The sequence below is a fragment of the Ambystoma mexicanum genome, chromosome 3q, assembly GCF_040938575.1.
Source record: "Ambystoma mexicanum isolate Mex_15411 chromosome 3q, UKY_AmexF1_1, whole genome shotgun sequence".
Lineage (NCBI taxonomy): Eukaryota > Metazoa > Chordata > Amphibia > Caudata > Ambystomatidae > Ambystoma > Ambystoma mexicanum.
In genome coordinates this window covers 799,392,586-799,410,089 of record NC_090926.1, presented here as the reverse complement: position 1 = coordinate 799,410,089, position 17,504 = coordinate 799,392,586, and the positions used below count along the sequence as shown (strand labels likewise).

Here is a 17,504-nt window from a genome sequence, read left to right as displayed (position 1 = left end):
GGGAGTGTGAAGACTTATAATTCCACCGGAGAACTAGGTCAACCGGCAAATGGCCAAATAAAGCCTCCACAAACTCTGGAGTCAGAAGTAACTCTGAGGTCTTGCCCCAGTGAACAAGAGAGTGTGGGCAGTGAATTCAATTAAACCCCATTGAAGCAAGAAAAAGCACAAGAGCCGCAGAATTCAACGCAAAATGCCTTCACCATCTTCGATCAAAGTAAACCTAGAGGATCTATAAATACAAGGAATAAGGCAAACGATTTCATGAAAGGAAAAAAAAAATTTGGGAAGAAACCTGCATTCCCAAAACATTGCAGCTCATAGATTTTCTTGAGAAATCTAAATAAAAACACCTACAAAAACTCTGCCGAAAACGCTACCCAGAAGAGTGAATGTCGCCACCCCAACCCATGATCTCAACTAAATCTTCACTCTCCACCCCCAATTAGCAGCGATCCCTCAACCTCGGCTGCAGTCCAGTATGAGATGGAGGAAGAGGAGGTGGATTTAATGGACCTGTCGGTCTATGAAGATGAGAAAGACACTGTAGGGGGGGGGGGGGCGAGAAGGGGCAAATTCAAGCAACAGACACTGGCCCTCATTACGACCCTGGCGGATTTTTTCCGCCATCGACGGACTTTTCGGCCATGGCGTAAAGTCCGTTTACGCCATGGTGGATGGCGGACTTACCGCCCCATTCCGAGGTTGGCGGGGCGGTAAGTCCCCATTGACCCATTTACCCTTCCCCATTCCCATTTCGGCCCCATAGGGCTCAATGGGAGTGGGGAAGGCGTTAATTACGCCACCGTACATTACGGTGGCGTAATTAACACCAAGGTCCCATAGCGCCATGGATTTTTACGCCCGCAAAAAGCGGGCGGAAAAGTGACCATGGCGCTTTGGGAACTCGTAGTTGGCGGTAAGGGGTCGGCGCAGCTAACGCTGGCGTAAACCCCTTACCGCCAGGGTCGTAATGAGGGCCACTGAAAGAATATTAGAAATCCCCCATTGCTATTGGAGGAACGCTCGACCCCGCTCTCTGGCCGGCCTCTCTTGGCCCTCCTCCTGTTCCAACCTGTGAGGCTAAAAACCTCGGGGTCATCTTTGACTCCTCACTCTCCTTCTCTCCTCACATCTCTGACGCCTCTAAGAAGTCACACTACCACCTGCACCTCCTCAGAGGTATTCTACATTTCCTCTCCTTCCCCCAGAAGCTTACTGTCCCCAGAGCTCTGGTTCTCTCTAGACTGGACTACTGCAACAGCCTCTTTCTAAATCTGCCTTCCACTACTCTCTGCCCTCTGCCCTCTGCAACTCATCCAGAACAGGACCGCAAGACTTGTCCTTGGCCTCCAGATCGTATCTCTCCAGGACTGAAATCTCTGCACTGGCTCCCAGTGGCTGCGAAGATCAAGTTCAAAACCCTCTGCATTGTCCACAAGGCCTTCTGGGGCCTGGGTCCTCAATACCTTCAACTCTCTCTTACTAAATATCTTCCTTCTTGAGCTCTTCGCTCATCCGCCTCCAACTCCCTTCAGTGTCAGTTGCTTCTCCAAGCAACAAGTTGGTGGCAGATCTCTTTCTTCGCCTGGGGCATCCCTGTGGAACAGCCTCTCTGCCTCCCTGAAACTTGAGGAGAACCATCTCCGGTTCCTCAAAACCTTTCTCTTTGCTTCTTGCTTTTCTCCTCCTCTCCCCTGCTGACCTCCTGGCTGAAACGGAATCTATACTGCTTACCTGGCCACCTTCTGATCCCGGGCCCAGGTCCCTCCCCCGCCAGTCACACACACCTGCACTGCTTGCCTGCCCCCCCCCGCTCTTGGGGACTGTTCTGTATCCCTTCAGTCCCAGCACTTGACATGACACCTGATGTCTGCACTTAGCTCTGCACTTGCCCTCTGCTGGCCAATCTATTCCCATGTACTGCACGGTCCCTTCCCCCTCGCCCCCACACTTTTCCCTTTCCCCCATCCCATGCACTTGCGCGATCTGAATGACACCTTGCCTAGTATGATCGTTGTCTGTCCTCCCCTTGTTCCCGCTCCCTTGCCTCGTCGTGCCTTGAAACACTTGTGTTATAAATGCCATATCATATCATATCATAACCCAGTTCCTCACTATAGAGGAAAAAAAGACAGTGGGGTACGGTCAACCAAAGGGACAAATCCTCTGAAACCTAGAACCTTAAGGGAAAATCTTATATTGAAGTCCAACTCTGACCGAAAGTCAGTAACGCAGAAGATTGCTGAGGTGGGAAGAATGTCTAACGATAAAAAGAACAAAAAGTAGAGCGAATGATAGGAGAGTTAATTCCCGTGACGAAGAGTGGGACTCTAGAACCAGCAAAAACAAAGAGGTGATGGCTGGAAGGTTTAGAATTAATCTTAACCACTGGCATTGCTCTGGGCAACCCTCCAGACCACTGTTCTTCACCTGCCAAGCCATTACAGAAGGGCAAAGACCATTTGCAAATCAGGCTTGGCCCCACCCCAAAAGGGGCAGTCCAGCCTCAACTGCTAGGTCACATCCCTCCTGCACGAGACCACAAGCATCCCCAAACATGTTTCGCCCTTGTTGGGGCTCATCAGTGAGGAGTAGCTTGGGTCTCTAGGCCCAGCAGGCACGGGACCCACGCCTGGGCATACCCGTCCAACTCGGGGTGACAAAGCAAAAACAAAGAGGCTGAAACATGTCTGGGGATGCCGCCGCCTTGGAAGTTTGCAGCTTCTCCAAACTCATCAGCTTTGTTTTCAACTAAATGTGTGCCGTCAAAGGGCATGTTGAGAAGCCTGGATTTTAAGTCTGGGGCAAATCCTGACTTTCGCAACCAGGCAAATCTTTGCGCATCACTGTACTAGCTGCCATAGCTCAGCTGGAACAGTCAACAAAATCGTGACCAGTCTGCAGGGATTCGCATATTGTGTCTTTCCCATCCGTGACAATGTTAAGGAATCCGCCTCGCTCCTCCCCTTCGGGGATATGGTCAGCCACCATAGAAATGCACTCCCAAAGGGTGTGTGTGAACCTCGATAGCGTGCACGAAGCATTGGCCAACTTCAAGTCCACACTGCCAGACGAGAAAACCCTTTTGGCTATGGCGTCATAACGTTTGTCGTCTCAATCCCGAGGTATCATCGAATAGGCATGTTGCCTGCTTGTGGAGGTGGCTGCCTGAACTACCAGGCTTTCTGGTGTTGGGTGCTTGGAGAGGTAAAAAGTGGCAGAGCTAGAAACTCTGTACGTAGCGGTCAGCTTTTTATTTACAGCTGGAATAACCTCTGGTGCCTCTCAATGAGAAGCCACTCACCTTTGTAAGGCTTGATGAAAAGGGACAGTTGAGTCCTCCTGTGGCCCTCTGTCCAATATGTCAGCGAGATCATCTTGTTCAAAAACAGGTGTAGGTCTCGACCATCCAATGTATTCCACGACCCTTGACATTAGCTGCCTATATGTTACCTTAGCGTGGTCACCAGAGTCTGCTCTTCCAAATTGACACAGAGGTGTCAATTCCACTAGCCTCATGAAGGCATTCTTGCAAGTTGAAATCAGTGCGTCAGGCACTGATGGTGTTCCATGTGTTCTATGTTCCATATTGTAACCCCAAGGGCCCCCCTTCATCAGAGGATTCCTCTGCATCTTCATAAAAGGAAGAAAAGGATTTGAAGAATTCTGAGCGTGGCAAAGGAGTACAAGTCTTTTCAACCGCAGTTGACATTATATTTGTTGTCACAGGTGCCGGAATTGTCGACGTGGACGTTGATGGCTTCTACAGTTGTGTCGGTGGCCTTGATGGCTGCGTCGATGGCTTCAACGATAGCGTTGATGGCTACAACACATGTGGCGTAGAGGAGGTCGACACTCGAGGCGTAGATGGCTTCTCCACAGTTATCGGCTCTGATGGCGTTGATGACGCACTCTTCGGTCCTGTCTGAATCAAGTCCTTCGGCGTCAATGGTTTAGTCTTCGAAGTGACTTTCTCAACTCGAGGGATGGGAATCAATCTTGAGAAGACTTGCCCGCTGGGTCCGAGGACGCACGACTCTTGTGCTTCTTAGGTCTTTCGACTACAGTATTGCCTTTAGGTGTAGTCGAGGGGGGCAAGGCCACGCTCTTGAAAACGCTTAACATTCAGAGTCTAAACTCTTTCCACTGGGCCGGTGAACTAGATTTTGTGGGGCAAATGACCCATTCCGATGAACTAGAAAACGAGGAAGATGGTGGTCTATGGTGCTGTTTCTTTCCGTGCCTCGAAGTCGATGAATGGTGTGAACCACTTTGTGAACGGGAACGTTTGGACTTTTTCCGACGAGGATAAACTGTCCTCGACTCGTCTGAGGTCTTTTGTTTTGATGAAGTAGAGGGGCATTTTTGGGCCTTACCTATCGCAAGCTTCCACTATGCTCTCTCAGGGGTTTGGCTGTCATAGATAGGCAGTCCTCGCACTCCGAAGTGGGATGAGCCGACCCCAGGCCCCACAGGCAGATCCTACGGTGACGTCAACATCGAGATGGAGGGCTCCGAAGGACATCAACTCAAAAGGCATTGACGCACAGCACCCCCTGCTGGAAAAAAAAATTCCAAAGCAGCAAAGCTGGGATATTGGAAATATCAAAGATAAGGAATACGTGGGAGGACACAATCCATTTGAACAGTGAGATTTTTACCACGGAAGAAAGATCTGATGACAAACTGTACAATTGCTTTTGAGAAAATGTAGATGATGATCAGTAAGGCAAGGGATTTGGCCACCTGTGAAAAGATGCAGATCATAAAGTGCTATTGTACCTGAATAATCAAGGCCTTTCTGGGCTGTATCAGATGCGACAGGACGTGCCACCACTAGCTGAGTCTTCTTCACCTTCTCCTCGGGACGATGTTTTCGGACCAGGAGTCTACTGGTTGCCGGGACCCTCGGCTCATCCTGAGGAGGTCGTGGAGCATGAAGCTTGAAAGAGAAAAACAAAAAGGAAATGCTCAGTTGTATCAACATACCAAAGTGAGGAGCAGCGAAATGCTGAGCGACCACTTCACAGTGTCTGGTCTTCTGTTCTCCGTCATAAGGAAAAATGTGCTACTGAAAAGTTCAAACAAATACTTCCCCATGTAAGAAGAGCAGGAAAATGCCCACAGTTGTTGAACCATTATGGCCTGATTCACAGAAGCCTTTTATAATGGCGCAATCCCATTGAAAAATGCTATGTGAATCAGGCCTTTAGTCTCCACAACAACAACAACAGAGGAGCTGTCCCCACCACATTACCAAAGGGGATGTAGTACACAGTAAAGCAGTGTCACCTTTGGTAGGATGAAAACACTCCTTAACTATGGCTCCAACAAAATAGAGGGTGCAAAGAGAAAGAGAGATTTCTGCCAATCCCTTCTCTCAAATAACTCCATGTTAACTTCGTCAAAGAAGACAAGGACTGAAGAGGTTGCTCATAGGACTCAACATCACTTAAGAATGACTGTATGAAAGGTAAGTGACACATCCATGGGAATATGATACAGTTGTCAATCATTCCATATCACCACGAAAGGTACTAAAGAAGGAAATCTTCACCCAGCTAAGGAGCCTTCTGGAAAAAGTTGGGAATTTCATTATCACGCAGTTGGATGTTACAGCACCTGATTAGAAGATAATATTTAAGTATTGTTATAAGTGAGCTGTAGTGCGTGCCTGGGAGGTTTCGACCAGGTTAGACCAAACTCTCATTGTTAAATGTGGCACTGCAGTCTGGCTTCACTCTTAGGAGGGTAGGGGGCTGGTATAACATACAGATGAAAGGGATTGAGGAAGCGGGCACCTCCACAATATGAATTGAATATAGTATGTTATTTTTTTTATCAAGGATAGTAGGAGCACAAGAGTCACCCAAAAAGCACAGTCGGGTAGAGACAAAACTGAATGTCAGGACCAGAGTAATTAACCGGGGTAGCATGTGCTCACAGCTCAGGATATATAGATCTATAAAAAAAACAAGAAAATGCACACAATCGTGCATAGATCGAACTTTTCTTTACCATCAACCGAAAAATGATTCTCAACAATCCACAATTTCCAGTAAAAAGTTGTGAAGTTTTATTATTTGATCATTTTAAAATGCCCTGGCACCAAGAGAGGAGAAAAAACATGTAGCGCGTTTCATGCCCTAATGAACTTTTGTTCAAACTAAACACAACTTTCTCGAGTGCACAGTTAAAGGGGCAGATCTTCGTTCATTTGCCACTCTATGTTTTGTAGAATATGGTGGACATCTTTGCCTGGTATTCGCATGCAATTGCCTATTCTTTGCATTCCAGGTACTGAAAGTCTGCGGATATATGCACCCAAATAAAATATCTTTTCCTGAGATTATTCAAAACATATATCTTTGAATGGGAGTATCTTCTATTGCACAGCTTCCATGATTGCCACAAAAAATGCAAATGTAATTGCAGTGGAAAGACCCCAAATCTTAGCATTATAACTGAACTTGCACAAGTTTGTGCCAATATGCAAGTACATACAAAACATGTAATGATTCACAGAAAGGTCCATGCTAATCAGCACAAGTTCAAAAATGCATTCATTAAGTGACGTGCACAGTGAAGGACCACGTACTAAAAGCACTGGAAAATCAAATAATTATCACATGTAATCCACACAATGCATGGAATTGTAAACAAATCATTATGCAATACGTACAAATGTCATGTTACTTCTATGACTGTAATACCCATTAGCGATAGGTGTGCAATGTGCATAGTTATTAAACAATAATGAAGATCCACATTAGGGTCTGTGCCAATCTGAGTAGTTCAAAGATGCATGGAATAAAGTGCATAGTGCCTGTTATTCATTTACACACTGAGATGCATAGCGCGTAGAATTGTTAACAAATCATTATGCAATAAAATGCAAATTAGAAGTTACTTCTAAGGCAACAATACCTATTATCCATTAGCCATTAAAGTGCATGTTGCATAGGTTTTTTGACGATTCACATTTGGGTCTGTGCAGATCTACAATTGCGCAACGATGCATGGGATAAAGTGCATAGTGCCTAGTCATATTCCACAAATCATTGTACAATAAAATAATGTTTTTTCTCACATTAGGGTATGTGCAACGATGCATACAAATAAAGCGCACAGTGCCTGTACTCATTCTGTTAACATCTAGGGATTTCTTCCATGGCTGTAAATTGCATTTACCACTAAAGTGCAGTATGCTTGAAGTTAAAGACAAATAATTCAGCAGTACAATGCAGGGTACAAACAAGCATGAACCAGTTGACTTCGCTCATTCTAATATTTTCAGTTGCAATCAAATCGTTATCGACAATAGATGTACCCCCTATATCATTCAAGAAAAAAGTTGTTTAAAAACACAATGATAGTCACAGCTAAATGTCTACTTTTGGATCATGTACAGTTAAACTCCAATAAAGGTGAAACGTTCCTCATCAATATTGTGACCTTGTGAGGCTTTAGTTTCAAAATCAATCATCATTTTTGTTTATAGTTCATGCAGCTTCAAGGTTCTCTCCCCACCTGCAGGATGTTTAGGCACATGATTCACTCTGAAAAAAAAATCAAACTTCTAAAATACCACCATTGTGCTCAAAATGCTTTGCTTTGGGTAAGAGAAGTAGGAAATAGTGTCACTTCTAAGTCCTTATCTGTGTTTCTGTCCTGAAGAGGACTACGTTGAGTAATCGGTTGGCAGACAGGACTTCGACCCTGCCCTTCTCCATAGAGGATAATGGCCCCAGTGCTTCTCCCTCTGGACGGTCCTTGCAATCTTTCGTCTGGCTCCTGCCTTGGTCTGCCAACAGCTAATCTACTGCCCTGCCTTCCAAAGGCAGCCCTTTTATACTTTTCTGAGCACAAGCTGTGATCTTCCCTTATTAGCATAATATCGAACAGAAGCAAAAAGCTGTTTAGACTTTAGGCTCGAAAAGTTTTTCAGCTTACCGGCTCATTTTCAGTGTTCAACACCTTTTCAGGGAAGCAAAAAGCTTGTTTCTATTAAAAGCATGGCTGCAAGGCTGATGCAGTCTGCCGACACCTTTCAACCTAATTATACAAGCCAAATGGCAACTACAAGCTTCGCAGGAAGTGCTGTAGTTCCTGTAGTTCTTTTAATTATTGCTATTTCAGTTTTATACACTATTACTGAGGCACTTAAAACACTTCTCAGAAAGTCAGGAATATAGTCAGTTACTTGGTTTACGCGATGTATTCGCAAGAACCATAACAAAGATAAATTCTGGCGGGGAGCCCGGAAATTCAAAACCAACGTTATTCTCTGCATTTAATTTTGAATCCTATTCTTTGCATGAATATATCAAATGCAATATATCAGGTGCCCATGGTAATGACTACATGGCTGGGGATTGCACTCAGATGGTATACCCCAAGCATGGTTAAACCTAAAAAGGCTTAACAAGTCAGCCAGAAGGGTGAGCAGTAAACGCCAGTTTGGGTCCAGGCCCAACAGAAGCAACCCACCTCCCAACAGGATGAACAGCACTTGGCTACACGAGATTCAGAGGAGCACCAGCAAGCTGTAGAGGATAGTGGAGCAACTGTTCTTGCCGCGTCAAGGTAAGGAATCATCTCAGCAGTTTGAGATGGTCAAAGAGAGACAGAGCATTGCCTTATGGAAGGTAGGTCAAAAGTAGTATAGCTTCAAGTAGAGTCCTCAGCCTTTCTCGTGGCCTTCTTGACCTACATAGGATCAGGTCCAGTGGTCGATAAAAGAATGGCTCCAATTGGGAGCTACGGCCACCCACAATTACTGTGTGTAACATTCAAAGAATTAGTGGCCATTCAATCCTTAATCACCAGACAACTTCCTTTCACGACATCACACTGACATATGGGGAATAAGACGCCCAAAGAACTCTACCTAGCCTGAACCAGTTTTTAGTCAGACAGCCTTCTTTTAGGGCCTGAGTGCAGAGCCTGCAAAAGATTATGACGATATAGGGTAATTGCTGGCAACAAATATGAGGTGGGTGGAGCAACAAAGCCAGTGGTCTGACTCACAGGGGTTAAAAAGGTAACCAATGTTTCCACTAGACAGACAAAAGAGGCTACCTTATGATAAAAAAGATGGTGCACGGTAGCGTCAACATGTAAAAAAAGAAATCAAAATACACTGGCACCAGCCTGGACACAACTTACCTGGTTAAGAAGACTCACCAACAGATATAAAAATAGAGCCAAAGGGCACCACTAGCCTTAGCAGGCATGTGGACTACCTGGGGTTCACCATACAAATATGAATTACAGTGGTAAACAACATTTAAAAAAGAAAAGAACCTCACTTACTCAAAAGTAAAAGGTCAATGGCGCTGATGAGCAGCAAATAAAATGGCCGAATAATCTCAGTGCTCCGGAGCCCAACTAAGTCCTTTGCTTAATTGATCCTTCATTCAGCCTTGTTTGTTGTTCTATCGAGCTTGTACTGGTGGCGGAGGGTGGTGGGTACAGCCACCCAAAGTTTTGGGCTGATTAACCCTTGCAGAGAGCATTGAGTGGCTGTATAGTGAGAGTCAGCCGGAATGTGTTCTGGGTCCTTTCATGTGGTGGCTCGCTGGTGGGTATGAGGCCGTGGCTTTGCTTGGCCCATATCTTGTTGTGGTAGCAGTCGATGGAAGCATTTGGTGATTTTACCTGATGGTGCTGGAATCAGAGAACGTTGTATACGCATCCCGAGGCATCGTGCAGACAGATCCTTGTACAGTGTGCGGTGGGGCCGTGTGGCGGGTGAAATTGTGTCCGCACGCTGGGCCTTGGGCATTTTGGCAGATTAGTGGGGTAAGGATCAGAGCACTACTTAGCCCGCCGCTGGCTGGGTTGGGAGCACACTGAATGGGCCGGCAGTCACTGCGTTGCAATGCTTACGGCAATCCCTGATGCCACTAAGGTGCACTGGAGAGGGGCGGGGAGCACGTGAAGATCTGGCCTGCCATTGTGACCATCAACTTCCTCAATGCATGAGACGCAGGCGAGGGTGACTGGCTGCAGTGACCTGGGGATGATGTAATGGAGGAATAACCTGAGGCATGGCTCTGGTCACTAGATGTATGCCAATGAGAAGTATTGATATTGGTGTGTGCTATTTTTCAAAATACATTTTTAAAAAAGGTAAAAACTCAGAAAGCCAGAAAATATGACGCTAAATGCAGCAAAAAGTAAAATCTTCCCTAACAAGTACTTAAAGGAAAAAGGTTTCCAAAAGGCTAAATTTGGTGGAAACAAGGTCCAGGTCTTTGTCTTTCATTGGTCAATTAAAAAAGACTTGCTCCCAGAGCAATTACTAGAATTTCGAAAAGTTCAACATCCATCTTATTTTCCAACCTATATTTTAGACTCTTTCATGGTTTGCATTCTCTTCTAAGTATCTCCACCCTCATTTCTACTCCTCACTTACATCACTTGTCTCTGCATCCTTGTTTTGTTTTCCCTTTCTCCTGACATACTCCCATTCTACCCTTCCCTCTTACTCCCATTAACCACATAATCCATCTATTCCAACCCATCACCATTCTTGTCCCTTACTCCAGTCTCTTCTGCTCATACCTCTAATTCTTCTCATCATGTTTTCAATGTACCATCTTCTGTCTCTTTTCCCCTTTCTCTCAGACCCCTCCTCAAACACCATCACTTTCCACCATCTTGTGCACACAGGCTCTACCCCTTTTCAACTACCTTCTCGTAAATGCACTCTCACACTCACCTTTCACCTGCTTGCCCATTCGCACCCACCTCTTTAAAATCCCTCTCAACTTTATTTATTATATTTTATTGGTGTGTCATAATGTGGCACTTTACAACAGTGTTGTTTCAAAGCACCAGTGAGGTTCGAAACTTAGTAGTGAATAAAATAAAAGACGACACAAGGCAAGGTGCACTCCAATTTCATCACAACAAAACAAGCAAAAATGATCCTTATAAGGGCCAGTCAACAGAGGCACATGCTGTCCCCATGCCATGGTAAGCAGCCAGAGGTTTCAATACAAGGCAGCACATCATCGAGAGGGCATTTTAAAGATAGGCGTAGATGGACAAGGAGCGATCTGACGATCTTGGGGAAGGTGTATGGGTAAACCTAATGGTGCAAAATCCCAGGTTGGGAATACCTACAGGGTATAGACATAGCATCATAGGTCGTGCTATGTATCTGGGAAGGCAGTTTAAACAGGATTGTTTTGGAGACTCTCTTTAACCTTGTGTTATTAGATTCCTGCCCCAGAGATTTGTATTTGGCATTCCATAGTTTGGCTGGTAGTGATCTGTCATCCAGGTGGCCAGGACACGGCCATCGCTATTGGATCCGGTTCCTGGGTGTGGATCAGTGCTAGAGGATCACCTGGATGGGGGGTCTTTGGGGAGCGGAAGTGGGACACCGAAGGGTGAGATCTTATCTTATGACACCTTTTCCCCGTCCTACCATGTAGGATATCTAGAAACTCAGCCCCTCCTCCCCCCTTTTCCGACACAAACACTTTCTCATGGACAGTTAATTGTGAGCGACAATATACACATATACTTAAATATAATAAAGACAACTGTGAACTCATACGAGCGATAACTCGCCATGATACAAGAACTATATGGCTGATGATAAAAAAGGGTGATAAGAAAGCTGCTCCAATCCCTTGTTCCTGTATAGCAAATAACATATGGTGTGACTATATCAATATAAAATATCAAATCCCAATGAAATTTGCGTCGGTTCCAAATACTCAGCTGTGTTATAGCAGGATCGCCCGATTGAAATGGACACAAGACGATCTGAAATGGGCGATTACAAAGATCTCATAGAGCAGCAGGCCCGGATGGTTTTCCTCCTTGTTTATACAAAGCAGACCCGGATTTTTGGGTCGAAATCCTAAAAATCAAATTTGAGAAAATTATTAATACGGGTCAGATTCCGTTCTCCTGGACTACTGCAAATATCGAGCCCATATTCAAAAAGGGCGATCCTGCTCTTCCACAGAATTATAGACCAATTGCACTGATTGACACTGAGGCAAAATTGTTCGCCATTCTACTCTTACATGAATTGGAATTATTCATCAAAGAAAACAGTCTCTTTTCAAAATACCAAACAGGCTTTAGAAAAGGCATGAGTACCTCGCTCAATGCGATGGTCATGTCGCACCTCATTGCAGCTACTAAAGGAAAGAATTCACAACCTTTATATCTTGCAATGGTAGACATGACATCAGCTTTCGATAATGTGGTGAGAAATCTTTTATGGAATAAAATGAAACTAATGGGAATTCCTCTACATTTGTTGTACTGGTTTATTAAGCTCCACTCTAACACATCATATAAAATAAAAATCTCGGAAGATGGCAGAACAACCGATCATGTGAATACAGCCATTGGCCTTAAACAAGGCTGTAATCTAGCGGCCACTTTTTTTAATTTATATATCGCGGACCTGGTCAAATTGTGGGACCACAAAAATGTGTTCTCTGTAAAGATTGGGTCGCTTCGGTTGAAGTGGATAGCCTTTGCTGATGACATAATAATCTTTGATCCTACACCCGCAGGTTTACAAACCAAACTAGTGCTTTTCCAGGAGTTTGCTATTGCACATAATCTTACGCCTAATCCGGAAAAAACAGTTATTCTCAAACTTGGAGTTAAGCAAAAGAGTAACAGATATCAATGGGAGATTATGCAAACCAAAATACAGTGCTCTCTCAGTGCCATATACCTGGGTTACAATTTAACTGCACAAAATTCAATAAAATATTGGACAGAGCTAATTAAAAATAAGTCGCGTCCATTATTATCCCAACTGAAAATGATCTACTCAAAATATAGTACATTTTCATTGATACCTATGATTGAATTTCTAACTGTAAAAATTGAATCTGTTATTTTGTATGCCACTGATATGTGTCTCAGCGATATTACTGCAATCTTGGACTCCACACAGGGAACTTTGTTAAAATCCGCCATGCATTTACCAATGTCATTACCTAACCCAGTGCTACGACATGAGCTAGGGTTGATTGCACGATGGAAATGGCGACAGCTATCAAGTTACGCAAAGATTTGTTTTCCTTGCAAAAATTCACTATATGCAGACTTAAATGGGTTACTGAACACCTCCTCTTCCATGTCCTTTAAAAAATACCAACTGAACATGCAAAGTATGTTGAATGATTTGGGCATTACACCAGATGACGTATATTATCGTCCTGCGTTTGCAAAAAAGAAATTGTTTGAACAGGATTGGAGGTGTACAATTGAAATCATACAATCATATAAAATGTATAAAGAGTATGGTGCTTTCCTTAAACAACGGATACCTAGGTTTGCCCACGAAGTTTCTTTTCCATGTAATCATACGAGGCAAGCTTATATGTGGTTTAGATTAAACGTCTATCATACCAGGCAAAGAACTCCCAACTGGATCAATCATGGGGAACCAATGTTAATGAAATGTCGCTTTCCCTCGTGTAATGAACCAATTGAGACAATGAAACACCTCATCCTTGAATGCCCACACTTCAAACTTATGCGGACTAAACGATTCTCTAAATTTGTGAACACAGACTATGAAGATTGCCTGTTATCTCTGTGGGCACGCATGATGCAGGGCACTCATAAACCTCTAATAAATGAACTGGTAAGCCTGTGCAAATACATTGAAAAGGAGTTGATAAAGTTCAACCAGTAGGGCAAACAAAGCGTTTGATAGTTTGTACGCTCTGTGTGTAAACTAATGTGTGTAATATGCTGAAATTTTATGATTCTATGATTTTGTTTTAGGTAATCATTCGAAGGTTTAATGTGGTTTTTATATGCTGTTTTGTAAAGGTTCTACACATTTTTTTTGTGTAAATGAACCAAACACAAATAAAGAAAAAAAAAAAAATTGTGAACGACAATGGGCTAACACCAGAGCCGTATACCTGACATGTCCCAACACAAGGGTCAGGCAGAGTCAGGCAATTACTGATATCTATACACACCTGACTTTCATCACACTTTCCCACATGGATAAAAGGCGGAGCAGGAACACATACTCTGAGCAAGGCCAAACGCACAAAGAAGCAGCTATTGCGGATGGCAGTTTAAACCAAGGAGAACGGCGGCGAGACCAGAGAGGACGACAAGCAGGGATCTCGACTTTCAAGAAGCCTCAAGAGAAAAGAAACATAAAACAAGGAATTACAGCTGACGAATGGTGTAGTGTGTGTCAAAGGTACACAGGGCCCTCCCGCATCGATAGCCAAGGCGGGGAGAAACAATTGCCACTGAGGTACTGTCCTTGACTCTGACAGCAAAGCAACATCAACGGGTTCAGCACAGCCAGTGAGTCGGGAGAAACTGATAGCAGACGATGTGTTATGCTCAAGGTTGCAATCAGCAACATTGTATGAACAAAGAACTTGTGTGTGATTGAACTTTATGAAACCAAAATAGGTACCAGATACAGAGTGGTCCGGCGCCACGTGGGTGCTCACTTGAAGGTTTCTGTTTGATACCCCAAAATGCGTAAATATTGAATGGTGAAACTGTAGGGGTCCTGCAGTGACTTAAGTTTAATCCAGTGCACATTCAAAAGTCTTTGATTGCTTGAATTGGTCTGAGCCCGGTAGAGGGGGACTAATTGTTTAAAAGGGGATCTGAGCCCTTAAGGGGGGGACCCGGAGTCAACAGTAAAACTCACCCACAAAGATATTGTTGTGGCAAATGTGAACCCGACTGAGGGATGCATGCAAATTAAAGTTGGTCCGAACCCGCCTGAGGGAGGCTAATTGTGAAAGAAGGATCTGAACCCAGCTGAAGGAGATCCCAGATGAAGAGTAAAACGCCTGACTTGAATATTTGGACACAGAAGGCCCTGATGTTGGTAAAAGAAACTGTGACCTCATGCCGAAGAAGCCCAAGAGTGAGCAGTCTTTGAGTGACCCGCCTTGTCACGTGCAAAAAACGTGGTGAAGGGAGACCCACAGCCTAAACATCCTGACCTATCATTCTGTGAAAACTTTCTTTTTGTGAACATTATCCCACACTATTTTGTAGCACAGCGGTAAGGATTGGCAATAGGTTTTTTAGTATAGGCTCTTTTTATTTGGCTAGACTCCACTAGGACTGTATTATTATTATGTGATGGTCTTAGCTTGCTCCCATCTTAGATTTAGGTTTAGATAGGCATTTTTAATACCCCTGATAAAGTTCAATAAACACCCTTAAACCGTGATCACTTGTTTCCGTCTTACTTCAATACCAGCCTTACTTGCATATCTCTCAAATAATCAGGGGTCAGTCGTTTTAAACATTTAAAAATCAGACACCACCATGAATTTGATATGCTCCTCCACTGCCAACCAATGCAGTGTTCGATGTAAAGGGGATACATGGTCCGATCTACCTAGACGATCGACCAGTCCAACAGCCGCATTCTGTGCTTTTTGAAGCCTATGCAATTGTTTGGCTGGAATGTCCATCAAGAGACTGTTGCAATAGTCCAGATGGTCATTTGTCACAGCACCCACCACAATCGCATGGTCTTCACCTGGTATAAATGTCAGGACTTGCCGTAACAATCGCAACGAGTAAAGAATTGCCTGCACCTTGGCGCCAACCTGACCCTCGCCTCCAAGTTTGTCCTGCCAGATGCAGTCCAGATTTTTGATCCTGCAAGCGAACCCCAGTTCTACGCCAAGGATGCTAGGAACAAACGGTTCTTTTGTAGGCATGACTAGATGTTTGGGTTCAAACATTGCTAGCTCCTTTTTTAGAAGCATTCACCTGAAGCTGGTTTTTAGACTTCCACTCACTTACTTCTTCCAGGCACTGATTGACCTTAAGAAAAGTTACCTCAACATTTCCAATTTTGATGAAAATCTGGGCATCATCAGAGTGGGAATGATAATTCACCCCATGACTCCTCAGACTATCCAGCAACGGCTGCAACTACAGGTTCAAAAGCAGGGGCATTAGTGAAGACCCTTGTTGTGCATTATATGTAGTGCTCTGAGAGTAAAATGACCATTCTTATTATCCAACTCTCTTAGGCTCAGCACAACATATTTATTATCCCACATTATTTCCCTTCTCCTTGCAATACACAACCACTCAACTATAATGGTAACTGACCGGATATCAAGAGTCTCTGTGCAGTTACTCCAATCACCAATTCCTGGCATGGTCAGAATTACCTGCTGACTGCCTCCCAGGTGGCAAAGAGGCCTAAACAGGCTGTCGCTGGCCAGTTAAGACCTACGGCGCAACCCAATATTGTCACCCGGGTGCACTCCTACGTGAATCCCCAACAAAGTGCTAGGATCGCTTCAAAATGCAGTAATCACATGAATGTGGTCCACAATTTGCTCACACTAAAATGTTTATATAGAACACTATATTGTCACCACAAGTTAGAGTTTTTAAAATCAGTTTCAAATCGCCCGCAATATGTGAAAATATAGATGGACCAAACTCTGTTGTCAGTTATCGTTCTGCAAACCTCAGAGAGGCAAAATCAGAACAGCCCATAAAGTATCCAATCCCACATATGATGCAGAATGTCACCCAACAGACTCTAGCACAAGCCACTAAAATACAATGGGAACAGAGTGCCCTTCCACAAGGGACCGTAACACACTCGACTGGAGCAAGTGTTTTAGGAAGCAATGCTTTCCCACTGCCAGTATCCAATACATATACACAACAGGACAGCCCACAGCAAGCCCTGATGTGCCAAATTCTTTCAATCAGTCCAGATGCAGATGAGGAACCCAAAGTGGGGGTGAAGATAGGGAACAGAATGTTCACCTTTATGGAAGACACCGGAGCCACTCGATCTTGCATAAGGGAAAAACGGTTTCTGTTGACAAACACCAACATGGACACTCAGGGATTTTCTGGGTCAATTGTAAGGGTTCCTTACGCAGAAGACTTACCCATCACTATAGGGACTCAAGAGATAGTTGCACCATTAGTGTACAGTACAGAAACACCAGTGAACTTACTAGGGAGGTATCTCCTTCAGAAACTAAATATGGACATTTCATTCCCTGACAAAGGAATTGTTTATTCCACACCAGGCATGCATTTCAACATAATAGCCACAGTAATAGAGGCACAAACACAACACAAGCATTACCATTGCATGAGGCTCTATTATATATGCAGTGACCATTTTGATTGGTTGGTTACCAGGTGTGCAAAAGGTAATATTTTGTCTGCCAGCAGAATTGTATTCAAACCAGCAGTGCCACACGAGGAAGCCCCAGGAACAATCTCCACATTACACACTGAGACAGTGATAATGAGGAAGGACACAGCCATCATATCAGGCACAGATGAGAAAGGGATTGAGTGGAAACCAGTACTATGCTGTGAAAATATATTCCGTTTAATGTCCTATACGGTATGCATATTGACTTCAGCACATTCGCATCACACCACAATTTGATTGCCGCAATAACAATGGCGACATTGCCATTTTATTTATCTGCCATATTGACTGCATTAGTTTC

The 17,504-nt window shown here is 44.2% G+C and overlaps 1 protein-coding gene across 1 annotated transcript in view; it reads right to left on the bottom strand.

The window, feature by feature from the left end:
• Positions 1-17,504, bottom strand: part of MYCBPAP (MYCBP associated protein) — a 1,263,051-nt gene that overhangs the window by 1,062,063 nt on the left and 183,484 nt on the right. Inside the window, exon 3 of the mRNA XM_069654887.1 lies at positions 4,786-4,945. Coding sequence (XP_069510988.1) covers positions 4,786-4,945 — 160 coding nt within the window. The remainder of the gene's footprint in view (positions 1-4,785; positions 4,946-17,504) is intronic.